The sequence below is a fragment of the Trichosurus vulpecula genome (genome assembly GCF_011100635.1).
Source record: "Trichosurus vulpecula isolate mTriVul1 chromosome X unlocalized genomic scaffold, mTriVul1.pri SUPER_X_unloc_2, whole genome shotgun sequence".
Taxonomy (NCBI): Eukaryota; Metazoa; Chordata; class Mammalia; order Diprotodontia; family Phalangeridae; genus Trichosurus; species Trichosurus vulpecula.
In genome coordinates, this window is record NW_023494378.1 from 1016973 (window position 1) to 1039803 (window position 22831).

The window sequence follows — 22831 nt, forward strand, 5'->3', positions numbered from 1 at the left end:
GCCAAGAGGGCCTCATGTGTATGTTAGCAATCCCCTCTTCTTCATGAGAAAGGTGGGATGCTTAGGTTTTCTGTAGCATAAAGCCCAAGAGGAAGCTAAGGCAGCTTTGGGCCTCTGCTCTCTCAACGCACAGGATGGACACAGAAGCAGTCACACCATGTACACAGGGGGACTGGCAATTCTCTGTATTCATAAAGCTGCAGTCCTGAAGGGAAACAAAGGCCACCTCCAGTGACTGCTATTGGAATGTAGCTGGCTCTGGGAGCTCAAGCAGGTGGAAGCATGTCTGGTAGCTGCTGAATGGCAGACCCAGTGCAGCTGTAAACAGGGCCGAGGAGGTGGTGGCCAGGTCCCCGGGGCTGCTAGGAGTGGAGATGGCTAGGGAATCTCTCAGTGGGGCCCTCCCTCTCCCCCAGGGCCGGGATCCTGGTCTCATGGTCCCAAAGTGAGGCCAACGTGCTAAGACGATGAACATGGAGGCTGGGGATGGGAAACAAGGAGGGGGGGCGGCTAGTGGGCTGCCAGGCTGCCTCAGAGCTTGTGGGGATTTACCCACTTGTAGGTGCCCTCGTACTGGAAGCCCACTCTCTTCATCAGTTCGTCTGCTTCGGGAGGACCTCGGCTGTGAAACAAACACAAGGGCAAAATGGGGCCATGTCCTTGGCTGCTGGGAGCATTCTGGCCACCCCTGGAAGCACACATCTCACCTGCCATAGATATAGGCAATGGGCTGGGTCTTCTCCCTCTCGATGTGGTGCAGCAGGGGTGTAAAGATCCTCCAGGCTTCCCGAAGCTCATCACTGGAGGGAGAGAGAGAGGAGGCACCCAGATGGGCCTCATCATGTGGGGTCCTGCCCTAGCCAAGCCCCAGGAGGGGGCTCAGGAGGCATGAGCACCCAAGTGGCAGCAGCTGCTGAAACCCCCCTGACCCAGGGCCAGGGATCATGGAGGGTGAGAAAAAGAAATGGCAGTGAGCAGGAGAGGGGAGGAAAGCCAGGGGAGGAGAAGGGCAAGCTGTGGAGACTTTTACTGAGAACCAAAGAGGTAACGGGTTCACAGGATCAAGGTCACATAGTGACTTAGTAACGGTAGCACCATGAGGAGAATTCAGGTCTCCTATTCCTCTGGGGCATGGAGGAGACAGCAGAGAGAAGGGAGAAAGGAGAAGAGGGAGAGGCAAGAAGAGTCTGCGGCCTCCTCCAATCCCCAGGTGCTGCTAGTGTAGAAACTGGCCTTCTGCTACTCCACAAGCCAAAACATGCCAAACAACTCCTGCCAACCTCTCTACCTTCAGATTTGGGGGGGAAGGGAGGGATGCTTGTTAAGCAGCAGCTTGGTCAAATCTCTCTAACTGAGAAACAAAGCCCCCTGGGACCTGGGCTAGGTCCTGCCATGCCTTGGGAGGGGGAATTAGGCAAGGTCATCTTTCTCTCCCTCTTCCCTCAGTAGGCCTTGAGGCAGCAGGGCTTTCCAGGATGAGGCTACTGAAGGATCATGGGATTCTAGAGGTCATCTAAGAGGAGGACACAGACCCAGAGCAGCCAAGTGACTTGTTCCAGGTCCCAGAGGTGGGATTTGAATCCAGATCCTTCAGTCCCAAAACCCAGCTGCTTTCTTTCTGTCCTGGAAGAGAATGGGGAGCAGCAGTGGTCCAGGCCCCCACTGCTCCAAGGCATCTCTCACCTGCGCACAAAGTGCATCTGGCTCCCACAGAAGACGTCCAGGATAAGGCGCTCATAAGCATCGGGCAACTTCACATCCTGCAATGCCAGGAGGGGTAAATAAGATGAAAGAAGGCACCACAATGAGGAGGTCAGACAGGGAGCAGCCAAGCCTGCTTTGGTTCCTTTGCTCCCTCTCTTCCTTCCATTCCTTCATCCATTTTTTCATTCATTCCACACACATTTATTACTTAAGGACTGTGGGGGTGAGGTACCAGGCTGGCTCACACAAGGACTGTTGAGTCTTAGAAAAGTTACCTTCCCTCCTTCCTCCTATCTTCTTCTCTCCTTCTCTGGCCCTCAGCATCACTGCCTGTGTGCCCTGGATTCCTCCCAACCTACACAACACTGGTTCTGGCTTCCTTGTCTGCCCTGCCTGTGCTAGAGCTTCTAGGTCAGGTTCTCTGAATACTGCTCCCCATCCTCCACTTTTGAGCTTCAACTAGTTTCTGATTTTCTGCTTGTTGGCTGCCTTTCACTGTCACCCCCACCCCCACCCCAAGTGCCCCTGGAACTCTTCCAACATCATGATCTTTGCCTTTCCCTTCCCCCTCAGTTCTACTAAGGGCACCAATAGCCCAGGCTGGTAACCTCAGAGTGAAAATTGGGAAAATCAAATGGATTCTATTTGACATCACTGCCAACGTTTTTGTAACTGCCAAAATCATGTTTTATATGTTTCAGAGTGAAGTTTGGGAATTCAGCTTCCTTAGAAATCACTCATTATCTCTGCCCAAGTTTAGAAGTCTGGTTCTGCTAATCACTGTTCTATTGTCATGTCAAGGAAATCTGTTATCTGTGAATGAGGACGATGAATGCCAGGGAGTTTGGTCCACTACTGCCAAACTGTTCTGGAAGATGAACTCAAATGATGAGTATTTCTTAGCAACAGGATGGAAGGAGGGGTTGTTGCTAGCCCCTTGTTACCAGTTTCCAGCCAATCATATTGTTCCTCACGCCTATGATGCTACAGCTTTGGAACCAATCATACTGTTTTCCCATCTATGATGCTGCCTTCTAGTTTTTGGGTGCTCTTCCTTTTGTCTGTAAAAATGATCTATCTGCCCTCATTCTGGGTCTTCTTGCTGAGGAGCTAAAGACTGCTTTTATTGGTAACTGCTAGCCTTATCAATAAATTGAAAGTGCTTAGAACTCTGTGCCTCAGTTTATTTTAATTTTGACTGCAATGCTAGCCATACCTTGCTCTTCTCTCTCTTGCTACTAAGCTGCCATGTCCTATTTACTGTTCCTTCCCCTGTTGTCTCTCACATATCTCCTCTATTGTTATTATTTGTCATTTGTTTTCAAAGAGGACCAATGGCATCACATTGGGTGAGGTCTTGATTTGGGCATGAATTGGATTTGAGTGAGGCAGAATTGCACAAAGTCATTGTCCTTGCTCTCTCTTCTAGAGTCATTGAAGTCCAATGGCAAGACAAAAGTCAAGATTACTGGTGATGGCCCAGGATGCAGCAGATGACCTTGGTGTCTTAGATATCTGACTAAGCATAGTGCCTGCTTCAGCTGCCTTCATGACTGTTGGAACTGTTCTCATCTGCCCATCCTGCCAGAAGTCTTCACATACTTGCAGTAGACACCCCCTAACTCATTGAGAGGTTTGAGGCCTATCAGTTACCCTCATCCTGGTTTAGCCCATCTGCTGAGATGGTTTTACTGGGATGTGGCTGCTGTACATGCTGTAGCTCCTTGGAGCCACAGGTGAGGGTTGGGTGCCAGATGGGCACCAAAGGTGAATGAACAGCCCTCACACCAGAAGTGCCAGTCCTCTTGAACATCCTATACCCCACCTCTCCTCTATATTCACACCATGACCACCTTAGTTCAGTTCTGTCAAGAGCCTCCTAATCATTCCTCCTGCTATGCTCCATGCTGAAGCCCAAGAAAACTCCCTTACACACCATTAGGGTCCCATCTCTTCTGTTAAAAACCAAACAAAATGTGTCAATGCCTACTGAGTACCCAACCGCCCAACTCTGGCACTCAAGGCTTTTCCCAATCTGGTGATAGCCCACCTTTAGCTTCTTCTCACTATTCCCCACTAAAAACTCACTGTTTCCTGGTCAGGTCCTGCCCTCTCTTTGTCCTGTGCCTGGAATGGACTCTTTCTCTTCCCTCCTCCTTTCTGTTTGCTGAAATACCTTTTCTTCAAGGTCCAATTCAGAGGCTCTCTCTTCCCTCTCCCTCCTTAAACATCTAAGAGCACTTGGCCTTGCCCTTTGCTTGGCACTTGTATCACTCAATCTCATCTCTGAGTCATCCTCACCCTTGTCACACATTTGGCCCACAGTGGTTGCTTGGCCAATGCTTAGGTTCCCGGCCAGCTCCCCCCTATACCCAGCCCCAGGCTGGGCAGCTCAGGATCAGCTCACTTTGTATCTGTTGCCATAGGTCAGGTCCAGCTCAGACTCTTCGGGGTTGAAGAACATCCCTGGCTTCTTGGTCATCATCTTAGTGTAGACAGCCTCATTGGGCTGCACACGGATCACCAGCTCATTCCGCTTACACTGGCGCTGGAAGATGTCACCAGCCACATCCCGGAACTGTAGCCGCACCTCTGCTTTGCGTTCATTCAGGGCCTTTCCGCAGCGGAGGATAAAGGGGACTCCTGGGCCAGAGAGCAGAGACAGAGAAAAGGAGATCATTGAATCTGGCAGCCTCAACTGCTTTTCAGAGTGGCTTCCACTGTCACATTGATCATCAGCCTTTCTCTATGGCTTTCCCAGAGCTGTAGGCAGGCCTGGCGGGCTGGGCCATCTCCTAGGTAAGAGGATCAGGACTCTCTGTATTCTCAGTGCCTAGCACAACAGGCATTAGATGAAGTTCAACAAACATTAATTAAATGCCTACTGAATGCTAGGTGCTGGGTATGCAAATATAAAAAATGAACCAGTCCCTAGCCTCAGGGAGCTTCCATTCAACTGGGAGTTAGAATCCTGAGAGAACATTTAATTCAACCTCCGTGAGACAGAAGGGACCCACAGCTAAAGGAGCTGCATGTTTGGGGACCTCTCTATCACTGCCCTCTAGGCAGGGACAGAGTTGGATTCTGGGGAGAAAGGGAAAATTCATCAGAATATCATGTAGATGACTTCACATCTATAATTCACATCAAATTGCCTGCCTTCTCAAGGAGGGGGGAAAGAATTTGGAACTCAAAATTTTAAAGAATGGTTAATTTTTGATGTGTAATTGGGACATGTTTACTTGAAGGATATTAGGAAATACTGATTCACTTTGTCACGTGGGCCAACGACTGAAAGGGGAATGGTTTGAGGAAAGGGCCCCTGGGCAGGGCTGAGGAGAGGAACAGGAAGTGGGGCAGGCTATGAGGCCATCTGTGGCTAGAGCTTAGTTACATAAGGAGAGAAAAATCTGCATCGTTTCTATCTTTAAAATTACATGCTCTTCAAGTTTTTCTGATAAAGGCCTCATTTCTCGAATATATAAAGAACTAAGTCAAATTTATAAAAATAGGAGCCATTCCCCAATTGATAAATGATCAATAGATATGAACAGTTTTCAGATGAAGTAATTAAAGCTATCTATAACCACATGAGAAGGTGCTCAAAATTGCTACGGATTGGAGAATGCAAATTGAAACAATTCCGAGGTACTACCTCATACCTGTTAGATTGGCTAATAGGACAGAAAAGGAGAATGACAAATGTTGGAGGGGGTGTGGGAAAAATGAGATATTAATGCACTGTTGGTGGAATTGTGAACTGATTCAACCATCTGGACAGCAATTTGGAACTATGCCCAAAGGGCTATAAAACCATGCTTACTCTGACCTAGCAATACTACTACTAGGTCTGTATCCCAAAAGAGATAAAAAACAAAAGGGAAAAGGACCTATACATATGGAAATGTTTATAGCAGCTCTTTTCTGGTGTCGGAGCTGGAAATTGGGAGGATACCCGTCATTTGGGGAATGGTTGAACAAATTATGCTGTGTGACTGATGGAATACTATTGTGCTATAAGAAATGATGAACAGGATGCTCTCAGAAAAGCCTGGAAAGACTTACATGAGCTGATGCAAAGTGAAGTGTACTGTGTACAAAGTAGCAGCAATATTGTTTGATAATCAGCTGCAAATGACTTAGCAATACAATGATCCAAGACAACTCTGAAGGACTTGTGATGAAAAATGCTATCCATCCCCAGACAAAGAACTGACAGTGTCTGAATAGATTGAAGCCTACTTTTTAAGTTTTCTTGAAGTTTTTTTTTTTGGGTCTATGTTTTCTTTCACAACATGACTATTATGGATATGTTTTGCGTGACTACACATGTATAACCTATATTGAATTGCTTGCCTTCTCAATGAGGGGGGTGGGGAGGGAGGAAGGGAGAGAATTTGGAACTCAAAGTTTTAAAAGCAAATGTCAAAAATTGGTTTTACATGTAATTGGGGAAAAATAAAATACTAAATAAATTTTTAAAAAATGCTAAAAAAAAAAGACATGCTCTTTTCCCCCAGCTTTCTTCTTCTTCTTTTTTTTTTGGAGGGGGGTAGGCAGGGCAATTGGGGCTAAGTGACTTGCCCAAGGCCGCACAGCTAGTAAGTGTGTCAAGTGTCTGAGGCTGGATTTGAACTCAGGTACTCCTGACTCCAGGGCTGGTGCTCTACTCACTGTGCCACATAGCTGCCCCTCCCCCAGTTTCTTAAGGAAAACTTCTGAACACATCTTGCTTTTGCCTCAATTCAGCCAAGGGGAAAAGGAGACTTGTTTGCATCTTGGACAGGGCTCAGAGGGTTGTGGTAAGGGAAGCCACTGGCCCAACTTGGAATCCCAGAAAGACCAGGTGGAAATGGGGCAGAGGGAAAAATGGAACCATAAGCTCAAAGAGCTAGAGGTCACCATGACCTCTAAGGTCAAAGGCACAGTAGCCACTCTATAAATGGTTGTTGTGGATCACTATGATCAGGAAAGAGGACAAAGAACAGTACCTACCGTCCCATCTTTCATTTTCCACATAGAGGACCACAGCAGCAAAGGTGGCAGTGGTGGAGCCCTGGGGCACCGTGGGGTCATCCAGATAGCCTTTGGTGGCTTCTCCTTCTCCATCTGGGTTCCCAACATACTGGCCCAAGACCACATTAGTTGTTTCCACCTCTGAGATACACTTCAAGACCTTCACCTAGGAAAGCAGAGGGAAGGGGTGGTGAGCTGAGTAGGTGGGAGGCAAGGGCCAAAGCATGAGAGCTGGGACAAGGGACCCAGAGAGACACTAGGGTTCAAGGGGATGCTGGGCACTCTGGGCAAACCCAACTGGTCCCAGAAGCTTGGCTCTCCAGTCTGCAGGCCAGCTGAATCAATAGGCACGGGGGCCCTGGGAGGCATAGAGGAGGATACCTCCACACCCTCACCCCAATGACCCACACTGGCTCTGCAAGCCTCTGCTGTTAAACACAGGATGTTTCCTTCCAACTCAGTGTCACAAGAGGGAGGCAGCCCACTGCCTCACTAATTCAAATGCCACAGGGCACTTTAGCCATAAGATCAGAGAGATAGGATCTTGGAGCTCATCTACTCCAAGCCTCTAAATTTATGGAGAAGTAAACTGAGACCCAGGGAGGAGGGGTAATGGTGCTGTCCATGCCCCACTCTTCTCAGAGACAGTAAAGTTTCAGATCTTTTCTCCCCAGTTGGGAAGGTCCATGACAAGGAGGCAGGAATTTCTTCCTGTGGGTAGTACTCCTGGCATCCATCCCAAGTGTGGCCCATCTCTCCAGCCTAACTCATCCTGAGAGTTAGCACCCCCAGAACCCACTCAGATAAACCACCCTGGGCAGCTTTGAAGCAAGGCGAGACCTTTTCATCCCGGACATCATCAGAGTTGGTGGAGGCAGGCTTTTCCATGGCCACTAGGCAAAGCATCTGCAAGAGGTGGTTCTGCATCACGTCTCTGTGGAGGCAGAGAGGAGGTCAGGTATGAATCTCAGACCCAAACCTCCAGGAGCAAGGAGAAAAAGAATTCAAGGAGGACAGCAAGGGTAACCACAACATATAAAGTGGAGAAACTGGGCACATTTAGCTAGAGAAGGCTCAGAGGAAATGGGAGAGCTGCCTTCAGGCTTTGAAGGGCTCTTCTATGGAAGAGGGATGAGCCTCAGTCTGCCTGGCACCAGAAGACAGAAGCAGGAACAGCCAGGGCAGGGGAAGGTGCCAAGGCAACTTGCTGGAAGGAAAACCTTCCCACTGGTGAGAGCCACCCTCCAAGGGAATAGGCTACTTCAGGAAGGGGGGGAGGGAAGGATGGGATGGGATATGATGCCAAGGCCCGAAGGTGACCACTTAATGAATATGCTAGAATAGGTATTCCTTTTGGAAGATGGGTTCAACTAGGTGGCCACTGAAATCCCTGTGATTCATTAAGGCCCACTTCCTTTCATGAATCTTGCCTGCTTCCCAACTCCCAAAGCCTAGGCAGCTTCTCCATGGACTCAACCAAGTTCCAAAGAGCTCCTGGAGCACAGAAGCATGAATGGGACTGCACAAGTTACCCCAGCCACCCTCGGTTGTGTTCTTGTACTCATTCCTCCCAAGTGCAGTTTAGAACCCTTTGCTCTCTGCTGTTCTTGGGAAAGGTGTTCCTCATTGGGCACAGGAGCCCTGTGTAGAATCTCGCATACCTGGAACCTCAGAAGCTTGTTATTACCAACCCCCTCCCACTCTGTGCCTTCTTAAGGCCAGAAGATCCCAACCTCTTCCTGTTTCTTGCTGCAGGCCCTGTTGGCCTCTCTACCATCCCTACTGCTCTTCCCTCAGGATATCTCCCAAGATCCTTTCCTTCTGTCTGTGGGTTCAGACCTCTGATTTCAACTGTACAGGGAACTCCGGGTGTGCCAACTCCCTTTGCCAAATGAACCAACAACTGTCTGTAACTTCTAGTATGTTAGCTGCTTTGGGCATGTTCCACAGCCTTGTATGTGTCAGAGGCAGGACTTAAATCCAGGAGTCTAAGGCTAGCCCTCAACCCACTGTGCTAGGCTAGCCCACCTTTCTTGCTTTAAGAATCCCAAAGCTGGTTGGAAGAGACCTTGGAAGTTAGCTGGTCTCCAACTTTCTGCTCTGCACAGGAAGGAATCCCTTTTATAGCTCCCCTGCCAGTCTCTGCTGGAACACTTGCTGGAATGGGGAGCACGCTAGTTAGCCATTCCAGGGTTTGTTGTTAGGCAGAAGTTCCCAGACACTCCAGTGGGGGTTGGGCAGGGCCTTAGGATCACAGATTTAGGGCTAGAAAGGTCCCCCGGGGTTGCTCCTTCATTTTACAGAGAGTGGGTGGCTGAAGGGGCAGAGGCTTTTCTGACTCCGGCACATCCCACTCCCTCTCCTTTCATGAAGTAAAACTGGCATCTTTGTAACTTGCACTTGTGGCTCCTCCTTTTTTTGACCCCTGGGACCAAGCAGAGCAAACTCAGATCCTCTTGCAAAGGACAAAGAGCCCAGGGGAAGAAAGCTGGCGGAGGTGCCCTCCTCTCTCGGGGAGTTCCCAAAAGAGAAGAAGCCACAGCAACAGCAGCTGCATCCTCCAGGGAGGCCCTGCCCTGCCCCTGGTTCTCACCGAATGATCCCAAACTCATCAAAATAACCCCCTCGGCCAAGAGTGCCAAAGGGCTCCTTGAAGGTGAGGATGACACAGGCAATGTTGTCTCGGTTCCAGATTGGTCCAAAGATCCTATTACCAAATCTGGGGAGAGAAGGAAGAAGAGAGTGAGCCCCAGGGATGAGTGCCAGGCCAGCCATGGCTGTGGCCACAAGGCTGACTCCAAGGTCAAGGCCTTGGCCTCCTCCGTCAGCCACTGCTGAGCCTTGATGCTTGTGGCCTTTTCCCCAGAGGAGGGGAAGCAGAGCCAGGTATGGTTTCTCCTGGGCCTGGCCCTGCTGGGCTGGGCTGTCTGCTCACCTTAGCACCATGAGGTTCTGCACCATCTCCTTGCCCAGGTAGTGATCGATCCGGTAGATCTGGTCCTCTTGGAAGAGTGAGGAAATGTGGTTTGACAGCTTGTCAGAACTCTGAAGATCCTTTCCAAAAGGCTTCTCCACAATGACTCGGTTCCAGCCTCTGGTCAGGAAGAAAGGGAGCCAGAGCCCAAGGCCACTCATCCCCTTGTGGATGTGCACCCAGTGACACCCCCACCCCCCGCCACTCCCGAGCATCTTTTTGGCTCAGAAATGGCTTGCTAAGGAAGAAGGGACTCTGGCTTGTGAAATCCTGGACTTGAGAGCTGGAAGGGCCTTCAGTGGTCATCTAGCTTGACTCCCTTATGTTGCAGAGGAGGAAACTGAGGCCCAGAGATGGGGAGAGATTTGTCCAAGGTCCCATGGGCAGTGAATAATAGAGAGAACAGGGTCTGGATTCAAATCCAGTGCTCTTTCTCAGAAACGGACTGCTTCCCCAAAAGTAGAGGGGTGTAGGAGCATACCAGGTCAGGCTAGATCTAGTAAGGATGAGGCTAGAAGTTTAGAGGGGCAGCTAAGTGATGCCATAGTGGATAGAGCACCAGGCCTGAAGTCAGGAAGACTCATCTTCCTGAGCTCAAATCTGGCCTCAGACACTTACTAGCTGTGTGACCCTGGGCAAGTCACTTAACCCTGTCTGCCTCAGTTTCCCCAGCTGTAAAATGAGCTGAAGAAGGAAATGGCAAACCACTACAGTAGCTCTACCAAGAAAACCCCAAATAGGGTCATAACTGAAATGATGGAACAACAATGGGAAGTTTGGGGGCTGGCTCTCTTCAGACAAACTGGGGAGACTCCTTTTTTAACTCATGCTGAATTCCCTTCCCCACCTCCTTGTTCTTCGTGCTCGCCCATCAGTGCCTAGTGTTAAGCTCTGTCAGACCCTTCTCCCAAAAGTCATTCTGCTGCCTCGAGGGGAGACATGGGGGACTCTTACATCTGGCTCATGCAAGTCTCTTTGATGTTCTTAGTGACAGCTTCATAGACAGTGGGTGGCAAGGCTAGGTAGAAGAGGTGGTTGGCCTGTGGCCCATGATGCAGGGAGTTCATGTGGGCACTGAGACGCTGAAAGGAGGCTGGTTCATCATACTGGCCTGCCACATAGGAATTCCGAGAGAAGAACTCTTCCAGCTTGAGGTTCTCTTCTGGAGTGGCCTGAGCAACATAAAGACAGGAAATCACGGCACTCACCTTTGTCAGAGAGACTCGGGGCATCAAGCTCTACCCAGAAAGGGGAAGCCAGGAGGGTGAAGATGTGACTGGGGACTCAAAGGGGGACCTCTTTCCACCATGCTTCATCATCCTACTTTTGGAAAGTCACACCCTTCTAGAAGGAACTCACCCAAGACCCAGGTGGCGCTGGGAGTACAAGAAGGAAGAGGGCAGAAAGGGATAGGGGTAGTGGGTTGGAAGAGGAGAACTAACAAGGGGCCAAACTAAGCCCCTCAGTTTCCAAAGAAGGAATCTAAGGCCTCAGCAGGGGAAGTCACGTGGGTGGATAGTGACTCCCAGGCCTAGGCCCACCTTAAAATAGGGCTCGCTTTGCTTTCGGATGTCAGCCACGGTGAGGTTGGAACGGGCATAGCCCACAATGAAGGTATCTTCGGGGAGGAGCCCATCACGGAACAGCCACCTAGAAGAAGGGGCTCAGGCTGGGGATTGGCAGGGCTAGGCTGGCCTGGCCCTCCCCCACCTGCCCAGTCTTGCCTTCCTCTGCCCCAAGCTCAGGGAGTTGTCACAGAGAAAACTTACCAGATTGTAGGGTAGATTTTCTTCTTTGCTAAGTCACCCTGAAGAAAAGAGTAGATGAGACTGGTCAGGGAGGGCTACAGCAGAATGGGAGCTCTTCCCTCTTTTCTAAGTGCTGCTAGCAGCTGCCCACTCAGTTGTTCATTCCCCAGAAGGGTGCTGACTCCCTATGATCCAGTGTCCCGGTCTCCTTTTCTCTGTTAGCCAAGGCTGTTGGCCATGCTGGGACCTCACTCTGTCTAGACTATCCACTGGGGTACCTGCCATGCCTTAAGGGGAAATCCTGAGGAAATGGAGCTGGCAGAGACCTTGGAGAACCATGGGCTAGTTGTCCCTTCATGTTACAGATGAGAAAGCCAAGGCCCAGAGGGATGAGGTGAAGGAACTTCTCACAGGTCATACAGGGAGTGGCTGCCAGGATTTGAATGTAGGGCCTCTGACCCCAGAGATGGCTACTCCCGAATACAGTGTCATAGAAAGATGTTTCGGGCAATCAACAATTTTCTCTTATCTGGTGTGCTGGGGTGGGGCTGGGGGGGCTTGCCATTGGGAAGATCCCCAAAAGTCAGGAACTCAAGGGTCTAGTGCCAGATCTGGCAGGCTCAAAGTGGTGTAGGCACTTGCCTTCTCTCCTAAGAAAGGCAGCCTAAGCCTGTTACCCAGTAGTGCATGGGAATGGGAAGGCTAAAGGTCCTAAAACCTCACAGGTGGGAACTAGTGGCTGCTAGTGCCCACAACCCTCTCTATCAGGCTCTGTGATGGGGAGAGGCCCAGGCTTTCATGGCAGATGGGTGGGTAGTGGCCCACAGGAACAACCTCTGGGTACTGGGAGGGCTGGCACATGGAACTTGAAGGAGGGATTGGATTTGTTCTGCATAGGCCCAGAAGACACAGCTGGGGTGGGGGGGGTGCAGTTGTTGAGAGGTTGCTTGAGCTCCATGGAAGGAAGAGACTTTCTAGTCACCCACACTATTCAACAATAGCAGGGGTGGTGGGCTCCCTTTGGTTGGAGAGCTCCAAGTAGAGGCTAGAGAGCCACTTGGTGAAGACGCTCTAGAGGGAGGAGACTCTTGGCCAGTTCTGGATGGACCTGACAGAACTCTCTGCTTCTGGGAAATTACAACATGTTACAGCCTGGCCATCACGGTGCCCTCTGGTGACAGGCATCACAGGGAAGAGGCTAGGGACCTCCATTCAAGGCCTGCCCAGGCATGTCTAGGCTGTGTGACCCTGGCCAAGTCATCACGGGCCAGAAGTTGCAGAGCAAAGACTGATATGCATTGGGAGAACGAGTTTCTTACTCAGAGCTCTTTACGTTGAGGAAATCGAAGGATGGGTATCCCCACCAAAAACAAGGCAGGTTAGAGTGAACATTGTCAAGGACAACCTTGAGCAACAGAAACCACTATGTGCAAACACAGGAGGCAGCACCCGGCTGCAGGGGGAGAAACAACAGCAGCTTGAAGGGAGGAAACATCAGGGGCCCCAGGGCCCATTCTATACCAATGTCCTCATCTTACAGAAAGGGGAGCTGAAAAGCCCAAGAGGAAGTTGCATGGCAGGGCCTGGGGGGCCAGAGTCTGAAGCAGAGACAAGCTGAGAGCCCAGGTTTCTCTACTCCTTGCTCAGAGCTTTCTCCATTCCCTTTCCTGGGAATGATGCATAAAGGTCCCCAGGAACCCAGAGGGCTCATTGCTGCCTGGCATTCAGCCCTCATCCTGCTATAGAATAAGGCTTCAGGGATGATGGAGGGGCGAGGGGGATGGGCTGGCTGGGTGTCAATTGTCTTATGAACGCCCCAAACTTGGTCACTTCCTCTTCCCCTTCTTCCACTCAATTTGACCCCACAATGCAGTTCCTCATACTCTGGGAATGGTTCAGCCCACAAACTTCAGAGTATTTCGGGCAGTCTTCTCTTGTCCATGGTCCTCATTCTTCATGCAACGACATGGAGGGGCAGGGCCAGGTTGGTCTTTCGGGTCCTTGTATTCAACTCCTTCCTGTCATTTATACCTGCTTGTGACCATACTCACTAAGGGACTACCAAGATCTCTCCTCAACACACTTCTGAATCTCCCACTGAAAGCAAGTCTTAAGTGGGGGGTAAAAGGTGCAGGCTCTGAGAGGTACATGAAAGTCTTCGCTTGGTTAGTAGCTAGGTCCACAGGGTTAGGCAGCCCTTTCCTGCACTGGTGGCCTATATCCAGCCTCATGGGGAGAGGCCTCCAAAGTGGGTAGAGGAAACTTTCCCAGGCCAGGAAGTATTCAATTCCAGTCAAATTCTGCCCAGACCCTGGAGCTCCCTCTCTCTAGGAAGTGCCCTAGCACAGCTGTCTTGGCATAGCACTGAAGGCAATGTAGTGGGTTTCTACTCCACCAGGCCCACCTCCTACTGGGGTATGATGGCAGTAGCCTAAGCCTCTGTTTTCCCCATCTGTCAAATGAGGGAGTTGAGCCAGATGATTGATCTCTAAAGGTCCCTTCCAGACAAGGATTGTGGGGCCCAGTTCTTGTTCTTGCTCTCTCGCTCACTACGTAACTGCACTTACCCTGACCTCTCTCTGAGTTTGACTTGTACTGTTTGTATGAGAAATTGCTGGGCAGGGGCCCTAGCCCATTGGGGTTCAGGAGCCCAGGGGGAGGGCAGCTTCAGACTTCTGTTCTCTACAGGGTAGCCTTAACTCTGGGGGGATCCAACCTTAGGGTGAGTGGATTGGGGCAAGGGGCAGGCCTCTTCCAATGAGGTGACCTCAGCCAACCTTTGTGGGGCCCAGTAGGAGCTCAGCTTGGTGATCAGGTGGGTGGGGATTCTGCTGAATTGTTTGCACAGAGCAGACTTGGCCCAGGATCAGCTGGCCTCTCTCCCAAGCAGGCCAGCTTTGCATGCTGGGGACTGGAGAGAGGGTGGGAGAGAGGGTGCTAAAAGAACAGAGGCACCTCCCTCGGCTAGCCTCGAGCTGAAGACTTAGGAGTGGGGAAAGGTGAGTCATTGTAAGTCCCAAGTTGCCTCAGTGTCACCATGACACAGCAGAAATGACTGCAGCCAAGGAGCTGGGGGTGCAGGGGGTAAGGTGGTGGGGCAAAAGTTCTGAGCTCAGACTGAGCGCTGGAAGGAGGCTACAGGAGAGGCTGGTCCAGAGAGCAACAGAGCCAAGAGAGGTCTTCTCCTTCTGGTCTGGGCAGTCTGCACACATGCTCATGCCTTGTCTCTCTAGCTTCTTGTCTGTCTCTGGCTCTCCCTGTCTCTCCCTGTCTCTCCCTGTCTCTATCTGTCTCTCTCTCTCTCTTTCCCTGCCTCTCATTCTTAGATACTACTTTAAAAGACAAGGAAAGCAGTACAATGAATAGAGTGCCAGGTTTGGAAAGGCCCTGGGTTTGAATCCCAGCTCTCACTCGCTACCTTAGTTCCCTCAGCTACAAAGTGAAGGCTGGACTCACCCTCTAAAGTCTCTCTGAACCATCAATCTGTGAGCTAAAAAAAAAAAAATCAGCCCTTTCTGACTCTTGACCAAGGCTGGGGCACTGACATGGAACCCCAGGCAAGGAGAAAGTACAGCTGACTGCCCAAGGGCCAGAGCAGACCATTTAGGATTGCCCAAGCAGGGTGAGGGAGGAGAGGAACAGAAGGGAGAGGCCTCCCCACCACTGTGTAGCCCAGATTCTCAGGGGGCCCTTGGAGGAAGGATGAGACCTATCTGTATCAAGCAGAGATGCAGCCAGATGAAGGGGGGGGGGGCGGGGCAGGTGGAGTTAGCCTGGGACAGCTGCTTGGGGAAGGAGACAGGCCAGAGGAGGGAGGGGGGCAGGGAAGGGGGAAGGCTCAGGACTGGCTCCTCTGGGGCTTGATGACCACGCCCTCCCCATCCACACCCTGGGGCTGGCCCATCAGCAACCCAACAGACCTGCTCCACCAAGGACCAGAAAGCAAGATTCCTGCCCCCCCCCCCCCACTCCTGCCCCAGAAATGACTGCCTGCCTGTTAGCAAAGCCCATGGCGCCCATCAGTTCACCTTACTTACTAAGAGTACTGATACAGGTGAAAGAGCTGTACACTTGGGGTCAGAGGGCCTGGGTCTGAAGGAGTCTTGATTTCTGTCAGGGCCTGCCAATGACTCGTGCGCAAGTCACCTAATTCTCCTCTAACGGGGTAATACTGCCCACACAGTACCTCCCTCAGAGAGCTGTGGAGATCAACGTGGGGCACTAAGGCAAACATACAACATAAACATCGTAGAAAGTAAAAAATAAACATACAACTGAAGGTACTCTTCTTGGCAGCACCCCGTCCATCTTTCCTCCTGTACCCTCCCCTCTTCTGAATTTCCCTAGTTCTTTTCACAGCACCATCACCCTTCCAATCTCATCGAATGAGATCCTCCTTATGAAAAGCTCTTAGCACAGAGCCTGGCAGACAGTAAGTGCTATAGACATGCTTATTCCCCTTCCTTCCCTCCCTTCAGTCTCCTGGGTTCACAACCTCAGGGTCATCTTTGCCTCCCTAACCCCCACATAGCCAAGCAGTTGCCAAATTTTGCCTCTGCTATCTCCCGACCATCTCTTCCCTCCCACTGGTTCTCTCCAGTCATATATTCCAACAAGCTACTAAGTTGGTCTCCTAAGCCTGCCTGCCTGCCTCTGCCTCTCTGCCATTCCAGCTCATTCTCCACACTGCTGCCAAGGGCTGTCCCTTCCCCTCCTGCCCATTGATCCAGCCAAACCTCTGGCCTGGGTACTTCCCATTATAGTAACCTCCCGTGCCAGCTCACCTCTGTCCTTGGCCAAGTAGCTAGAGCACCACCTTTGTGCATGGAGCTTTTCTGGATCCCCACCAAATGCTCCTGTCTGCCCTCTAGCCCCCCTCCCCTACTTCCTGGCATTTGACAATTATATATTTCTCTCTCTTAAGCTGTAGAGTTTGTTTGTGCAAATTCTTGTCTCCCCTGTTAGAATGTAAGTAGGGATTGTTTCATTCAATTCATCGTTGTCTCAATGCCTCACATACAACGGGCACTTCAATGCTAGCAGATTCGTAGGGTGGCCAAACTTCCTCTTGGTAAGCCTCTAAATGTGACCTCTAGGAGGTCAAGACAGGTTTTCTGCCACTGTGCTCCCAGAGTGGGCATGTGAGCCAGCAGATCTCTCCAGGTGGGGAGGTATTGAAGTGGGAGGTGGAAAAGTCAAAATCTGTAAGCCACTGACAGGCCTGGAGAGGAGAGAAGAGGAAGCCATCCTCTTCTACCCAGCCCCCACTCAGCTTGGGTTTCAGCCAAAGCTTTAAAGAGCTGCCCCACCCTAACAGGAACTTCCAGAATTAGCTTAGTTGCAGAAATGCAGGGAGCACCCCAACCTGCTGATTGCTCCAAAGTTTGGTCACCCCACTGCAGGACTGCAAGCTGGAGTAGGCCTCCAGGGATCTGGGGGATCCCCTAGCCCAAAGAAGGCACTTTATGGAGGAGGAAACTAAAGGCCAGAGAGGGAAAGGGAGGGATCTGCCTCAGCCCCACAGCTAGTAAGAGTGAGAACTTTCCCTGGTCACCGAGTTGCCTACCTCCTCTCCAGAGACGTTTCAGGTACTTCTATGCTCATTTTCAATTAGGCTAGTGGTATTCCTTTGGAGGTATACTCGTGGATCCTCGCCTGGGGCCAGAAAGGAGGGTTCCCCATTAAGCCCCCTGCTGGACCTTGTTTCCTGACTGTTCACCTCTGGACTTTGGTCTTAGTGTCCAAAGACCTGAATCCAGAGCTTCTGGGAGCCAAGAGTCTGGACCAAGGCAAGCACAAAACCTTATACCTTCCTTTGGATAGAAATCTTTCTGTAATGAATCCAGCACCCTAACTTCTTAGACTTTGTTTAGTTGTGCCTGACTCTTCATGACCCTGATGGGGGATGGAACCTGGACCCCTAAAAGGAAAAGACCAAGTCTTTGCCCCTGAACTTTCCCACACATTTCTACCTACATACTCAATAATCCTTTGAACTGTCCTTTCATTGTGGCCCAGATCACTTAGGTCCTTCCATTTTCTGCGCCTGGCCCACCCTAGGCTACTTGCCATCCCATCCAGATCCCATCCAGATCTTCTCACAGTCTTTTTCTGTATAAAAGTACCAATCTTACCCCCTTTAAATTGCCACTTATATTGGCATCACAATAAACTCTCTACTTTGACTGGAAGGCTTGAGTGGTCGAATTCTTTTGAGGCAGACCCACCCTGGGTTCCCAGCACCCCAAACCACAACAACCCCATTTAGGGTTTTCTTGGCAGAGATACTGGAGTAGTTAGCCACTTCCTTCTCCAGTTCATTTCACAGATGAGGAAACAGGCAAACAGGGTCAAGTGATGTGCCCAGGGTCACACAGCTAGTAAACATCTGAGGCTAGATTTGAACTCAGGTCTTCCTGACTCCAGGCCTGGCATTCTATCCACTGTGTCACCTAGCTGCCCACATAGACTTCTTAAGAAGATGCCAAATCTAAGCTAACTTCTTAGTGACAATAATGGCTGCTGAATGTCCATGACCTTCCTGGCCTAGAATGCAGGCCACTACCCTCAGCTACTGAATCCCATGGAGCTCTGCTTTACCAAAGTATATCCACTTTCTGTTTTCTCCCTCTCTCTAGCAGCCTCTTTCCCCACTTGTAATTTTCTGGGTCTAATCACTGATGCAGATTGGGAAACCACATTACCCAGCTTACTAATCAAAATGTTTTTAAAACAAGATTTAGTAAGGATGTCACCAATCCCTGCCTCAGCTACCCTGCAGAGCCAGAGACTGTTACCTCACTTTCTAGCTTTTGCTTAGGGATTGAACCAGAGATGCTAGGTTTACAAAGACAAAAAGGAGAGACAAGGCAGCCACATAGAGGGATCCGGGGATTCTGAGCCTGAGGCTGATCAGGGCACTCTCAGCTCCTTCCTATCATCCATTTGAATTCCATCCTTTCTATGTCGGTCTCTAAGTCTCCTTTCTCCTCCCCTTCCATGGTGTCCTCCTTTAATCATATTAGCCCTGGGCACACCTTCTCAATAACGAATGACTTATAGATATTTTGTGTTGAATTCTCTATCTTCATGGTGTTCCCTCTGCCCACACAGAATCTGACCTTCTGGAATGCAAGGACTTTCCAACCAGTTCTTCCTTAAGGTAAGTGGACTGATCTGCAGACCACCCATGGCTCTGTGGGCCCTGCGGCTGGAGGATACCTGGCCCAGCCCCTGCTGCCTGCCCAGGAGTTGAACTGGTGTAACTGAATTTACTGTAAAGTGAGAACTATCTTTTGGGGGCTCTTTATCCCAGCGCCTAATGCATGGTGCTTGACATTGAAAAAGCCCTTCCCAACCCCCAACCAGCTTGTTAGCCTCATTAGACATTCCTCTCCTTCCTGAACTCTGTAGTTTAGTCAAAGTGGCTGTCTTCCTGCTCTACCCTGCATCTTTCCATCCATGCTTTTGGATTCCCGAAGCCTTCTCTGCCTGTTAAGAGTCTCTTTACCTTCTTTAAGCCTCAGAACAAACACCATCTTCTACATGGAGACTTTTCTGATCCCTGCAACTGTTAGGGTCCCCCCTTCATCCCTATACTGCCTTGTATTCATTCAGTGTGTACACACACAGAGTCTTCCTAGACCTAAACTCCCTGGGAGCAGGGACTGGTTCTTGCCTATATGGCTGGCATCCTGTAGGCTGCTTGGTTGAGTAAAGAATTGAAGCACTCCTGGGAGTGGAAAGTTGTGGGCATGAACTTTGAGAGATCTTTTGGGGCTGCTCAGAGGGCTTTCAATGGATTCCTTTGAGACTACAGAGGTTCCCATCTACACAATATTATTTTACTTATATGAAATGGGCCAGTAGATAGCAAGACCCTGGATTGAGAAAGGTTGGGAAACAGTGACCTATATGAATGGAGGCACTTGAAGCTAAGAAGGGCATGGTGAAAGCCAGGAAGAGAGAAAGAAAGGCTTCTCTTTGCTCTTGCCCTCTTCTGCTAGCTCATTCCACTCTCTGCACCCTCCACAAGCTACTGATGGCCCTCAGGAAGCACCATTCCTCAGGCCACTCTGTCATTTCAGAGTATAAAATCCCCAATGCCCTGGCAGAGCTGGAGGGACCCGGCATTGGTGAGGGAAGGATTAGGGTTGGGAAGAACTGAGTTTGAATTCCACCTCAGCCCCTTAGCTCTGGCATCAGAGTTGAGGCACCCTTCTCAACCAGACGTGCCAGCACTGTTAGGAGGCCTACAGAAGCACTGCCAAAGGTAAAACAGCACTTGGCAAACCTTGTAGCACTCTTGAAATGCCAACTGGCATAACCAAACTTAAAGAGCAAATGATCCTAGAGCAGGTCTGGGCTGATAAGTGCAAGTTTAGGCCCAAACCCTGAATTCTAAATGAAACTTGGCCAGGCTGCACTTGGTGAAGAGGGCACTGGGGGACAGGGGCCTCTAACCTCTGGAGATGGGGTGGAGCTTTCCTTCCAAGTCTCAAATCAGTTAATTTAGAAAACTATACCTTCCAGCACCCCAGAAACAAACCAACAACGAATCAAAACTGAAACCCAAACCAACTGTGATTTGAAAAGACTATGTATAAGACTATGTATAGTCTTGCCTTTGATGACCTTCCCTTGAAGGGCTTCAAACACCCCTGGGGCCACAGGGCTCAGTTAGAGGGAAATAGTGGGCTATTTGGTAACCCTAAGGGGTTCAAAGAAGCCCCTTATCAGTCTATTCAAATCAGACCTGGAAAAGACTGAGCTAGGTTAGATGAAGAAATAACAAAGATAAGAAAGATAACCAATTGGCAAATAAGCAAGAATGACCCATGACCTTTCCTACACCATTTGCTCTCAAGAAATTCTCACCAGCGTTAGGGAGTGGCCTTCCCTTCTTCCCCTTTATCAGCCTCCCTACAGGCTGCCCTCTCCACCCTGATTTTGAGGGGGAAAAAAAAGCTCTAGCCTGGGAAGCTGGAAACCTGACTACCACTAACTTGCTCCTGACATTAGGGGGGGAAACATCACTTTAGGTCTTTGGGTTTTATTTTCCTCATCTATAAAATGAGGGTGATAATCACTGCCTTGACCCCAGGACAAGCAATCAGGAGAAACAAGGTAGCATGAAAATAACTTTGAGCAGAGGTCCTGAAGAACAGGAGGAACTAGGCCTTCAGAGCCACTGAGAGAGTGAAGACCTCTGCTAAGCACCTCTCTGGGCTTCTAAAAAACTTAGACTAGGATCAGAGAATTTGGAGACAGAAAGGGGGTTAGTCCAAGCTCCTTCATATTACAGAGGAGGAAACTGAGGCCCAGAGTGACTAAATGATCTGTCTAGATCCAGACCTGGAAGATTCCTTCCTGTTTTGAGAGGCCACATTTATGTTACATATACCATTTTGTGGCTGGGCAAGAGGTGGGAGGATGGTGTGGGGATTCCAGACTCACCGAGGCTCCCATAATGATGAATATGTGTGTATCTGACTGGTGGAAGGCGTCGCCCTGGTACAGCTCTTCCCGGAGAATCCCACACACCTGAGTGCGGCTCAAGGCTACTTGCTCTGCCATGCTGTTTTCTAGAGGAATGAAAGAAGGGAGGCAGGATTGAGAAGGAGCTCTGGGTGAGAGATAGTTGGAAGGTCATTGCCCCTCCCCCTAAGAGGGACAAGTGAACTCCCCAGACAGCCCAAGTTTCAAGTGGTATTTCCAAGAAGCAATTACCAGTTTAGAGTTTAGGAGAAGAGTTCCCTCAGATGTTTTTAGGGATAAAAAATCTTAGGTTTCTGATACCTTGCGGGCATCTGAGAAGACTTCCCAGCAGTGATATCTAGTATCCATTAAGCCCATTTTCAATATCCTAGCTTTGGTCATGAAACTCAATGGCCAAGCCTGGGGATCAAATTGGTCTCCCACCTGTCTCTTCCTGCTTTCCAAAGTAGATGTCTGGAGAATGAGTTCAAGCTGGAGCTTCCAATCTGGGGATTATAGTTCAAGGTCTTCCTAGATTGGGGGGCAGGACCACTGGTGAGGGTTAATCTCGACTAGAAAATCAGGACCTAAGCAGGAACACTAATTAATTCACTGATCTTCTGCTTTGAAGATAATGGGTCCCAGTCTCAGGGTGGAATGATAATTAGCCCCTTTATCCTTTGGCTTTGAAGATGATGGGTCCTAGTTCTGACTCAGTCCTGTCTGTGACCCTGGACAAGTTTATTTCTCTTGGAGTCTAAAGTTGCTTCCCTTCGAAGGTAGCTAGACTGGCTAATCTGTAAGTTTCCATCCACCTTGGATATTCCTTGCCATATGACCAGTATAACCAAGCACAAAATGTTATTTCTCCTTGGCCTTTTCTGATGTCTCTATTTCTAAAACCGGCCTGTCCCAGTCCCCACAGTCACTACTTTGGAAAATTCTCCAGCTGCAACATTAACATTATCCTGCATCTGCATCAGCATGGCACTGGCCTGTGGAAGAAGACTATTGCATTTGTGTGGTTGTTTTGTTTTTAAAAAGAAGTCTCAAGGGAAAACCCAGAGCAAAAAGACAACCTTCTCTGCAAGGGGTTATGCCACCACCAGGGTTCAAATCCAGCCAGCTGCAGTTCAGCCTGCCCCCTGCCATAGGTTCCACTGTTGCTACCTGTTTGGGCTTGCTTCAACTTTGCTAGAACCTTAGTGGAATCTGATCTACCCCGGCAGATGGCTCTGAAGGGTTAGGGTTTCTCCCTGGTAGGTAGGAGAAGCAGAAAGCTCGAAGAGAAGGCTAAGTATTTCCAGGACTCAGGATGATCACATCACTAAGCTAAAGTCCCCTAGGGATATATAGAAGAAGCTTTCTTTTAGATCTAGGCCCCCAGAGAAAAACTACAGGGGGCAGGAAAGCCAGGCCAGGGCCGGGATGGGAAAGAGTACAGTACCTTATCTGAACAGGAAGACAATCAATCAATGCAGAAACAGCCTCCTGAACAGAGTCCGGAGGAATGAGATGAGGGAAGATGCTTGGGGAAAGAGGATCAAAGAGCCTGGGAATAGTGGGGCCCAGACTAAGGGGAAGGTGGGAACTGCAGAGAGACTCAAGAAAAAGGCTATGGGGATGGAGAGCTCAGGACTGAAGCCAGGATGCAGGGTGGGAGCTACTGAGGATGGAGGAGGTTGGGGCTGAGCGGCGGCCCCCTGGGGAGTGGGGGAGGGGCTTCCTCACCAGTGTTGGCCTCTGGGTCCTGGGTCGGTTGCTGATCCGGCAGAGGAAGGGCGACGACCGGGACCGCGTCGGTACTCGGGTTAATGTCTTGTCTGCCCGAGCGCAGATCGGCTCCACTCGCCCGACTCCCCATCTCCGCCCCCTGGCTCGGCCTGGCCCGGCCCCGCCGCTCTGGGAGCCC

General features: G+C 50.2%; 2 protein-coding genes across 5 annotated transcripts in view; one reads left to right on the plus strand and one right to left on the minus strand.

Annotated features, from left to right (window-relative positions):
- Nucleotides 1-160: 160 nt before the first annotated feature.
- G6PD (glucose-6-phosphate dehydrogenase) lies at nucleotides 161-22793 on the minus strand. 2 transcript variants are annotated; one of them, XM_036740530.1, is made up of 14 exons: nucleotides 22651-22731; nucleotides 21364-21450; nucleotides 20899-21026; nucleotides 11464-11501; nucleotides 11236-11344; nucleotides 10649-10866; nucleotides 9656-9814; nucleotides 9314-9439; nucleotides 7561-7654; nucleotides 6700-6886; nucleotides 4112-4347; nucleotides 1684-1760; nucleotides 708-800; nucleotides 161-622 (listed from the first exon to the last, which is right to left on the minus strand). In XM_036740530.1, the coding sequence occupies exons 3-14, from the start codon at nucleotides 21016-21018 to the stop codon at nucleotides 532-534; spliced, it is 1548 nt and encodes a 515-aa protein (XP_036596425.1). In that variant the 5' UTR covers nucleotides 21019-21026; nucleotides 21364-21450; nucleotides 22651-22731; the 3' UTR covers nucleotides 161-531. The 2 variants fall into 2 exon arrangements, with proteins under 2 accessions (XP_036596425.1, XP_036596424.1); XM_036740529.1 differs by lacking the exon at nucleotides 21364-21450 and having other exon boundaries at nucleotides 22651-22793.
- Nucleotides 14354-22831, plus strand: part of IKBKG (inhibitor of nuclear factor kappa B kinase regulatory subunit gamma) — a 47126-nt gene continuing 38648 nt past the window's right edge. For all 3 annotated transcript variants that reach the window (XM_036740519.1, XM_036740525.1, XM_036740524.1), the window contains exons 1-2: nucleotides 14354-14441; nucleotides 18556-18604. The gene's annotated coding sequence lies outside the window, so the exon portion shown is untranslated. The remainder of the gene's footprint in view (nucleotides 14442-18555; nucleotides 18605-22831) is intronic.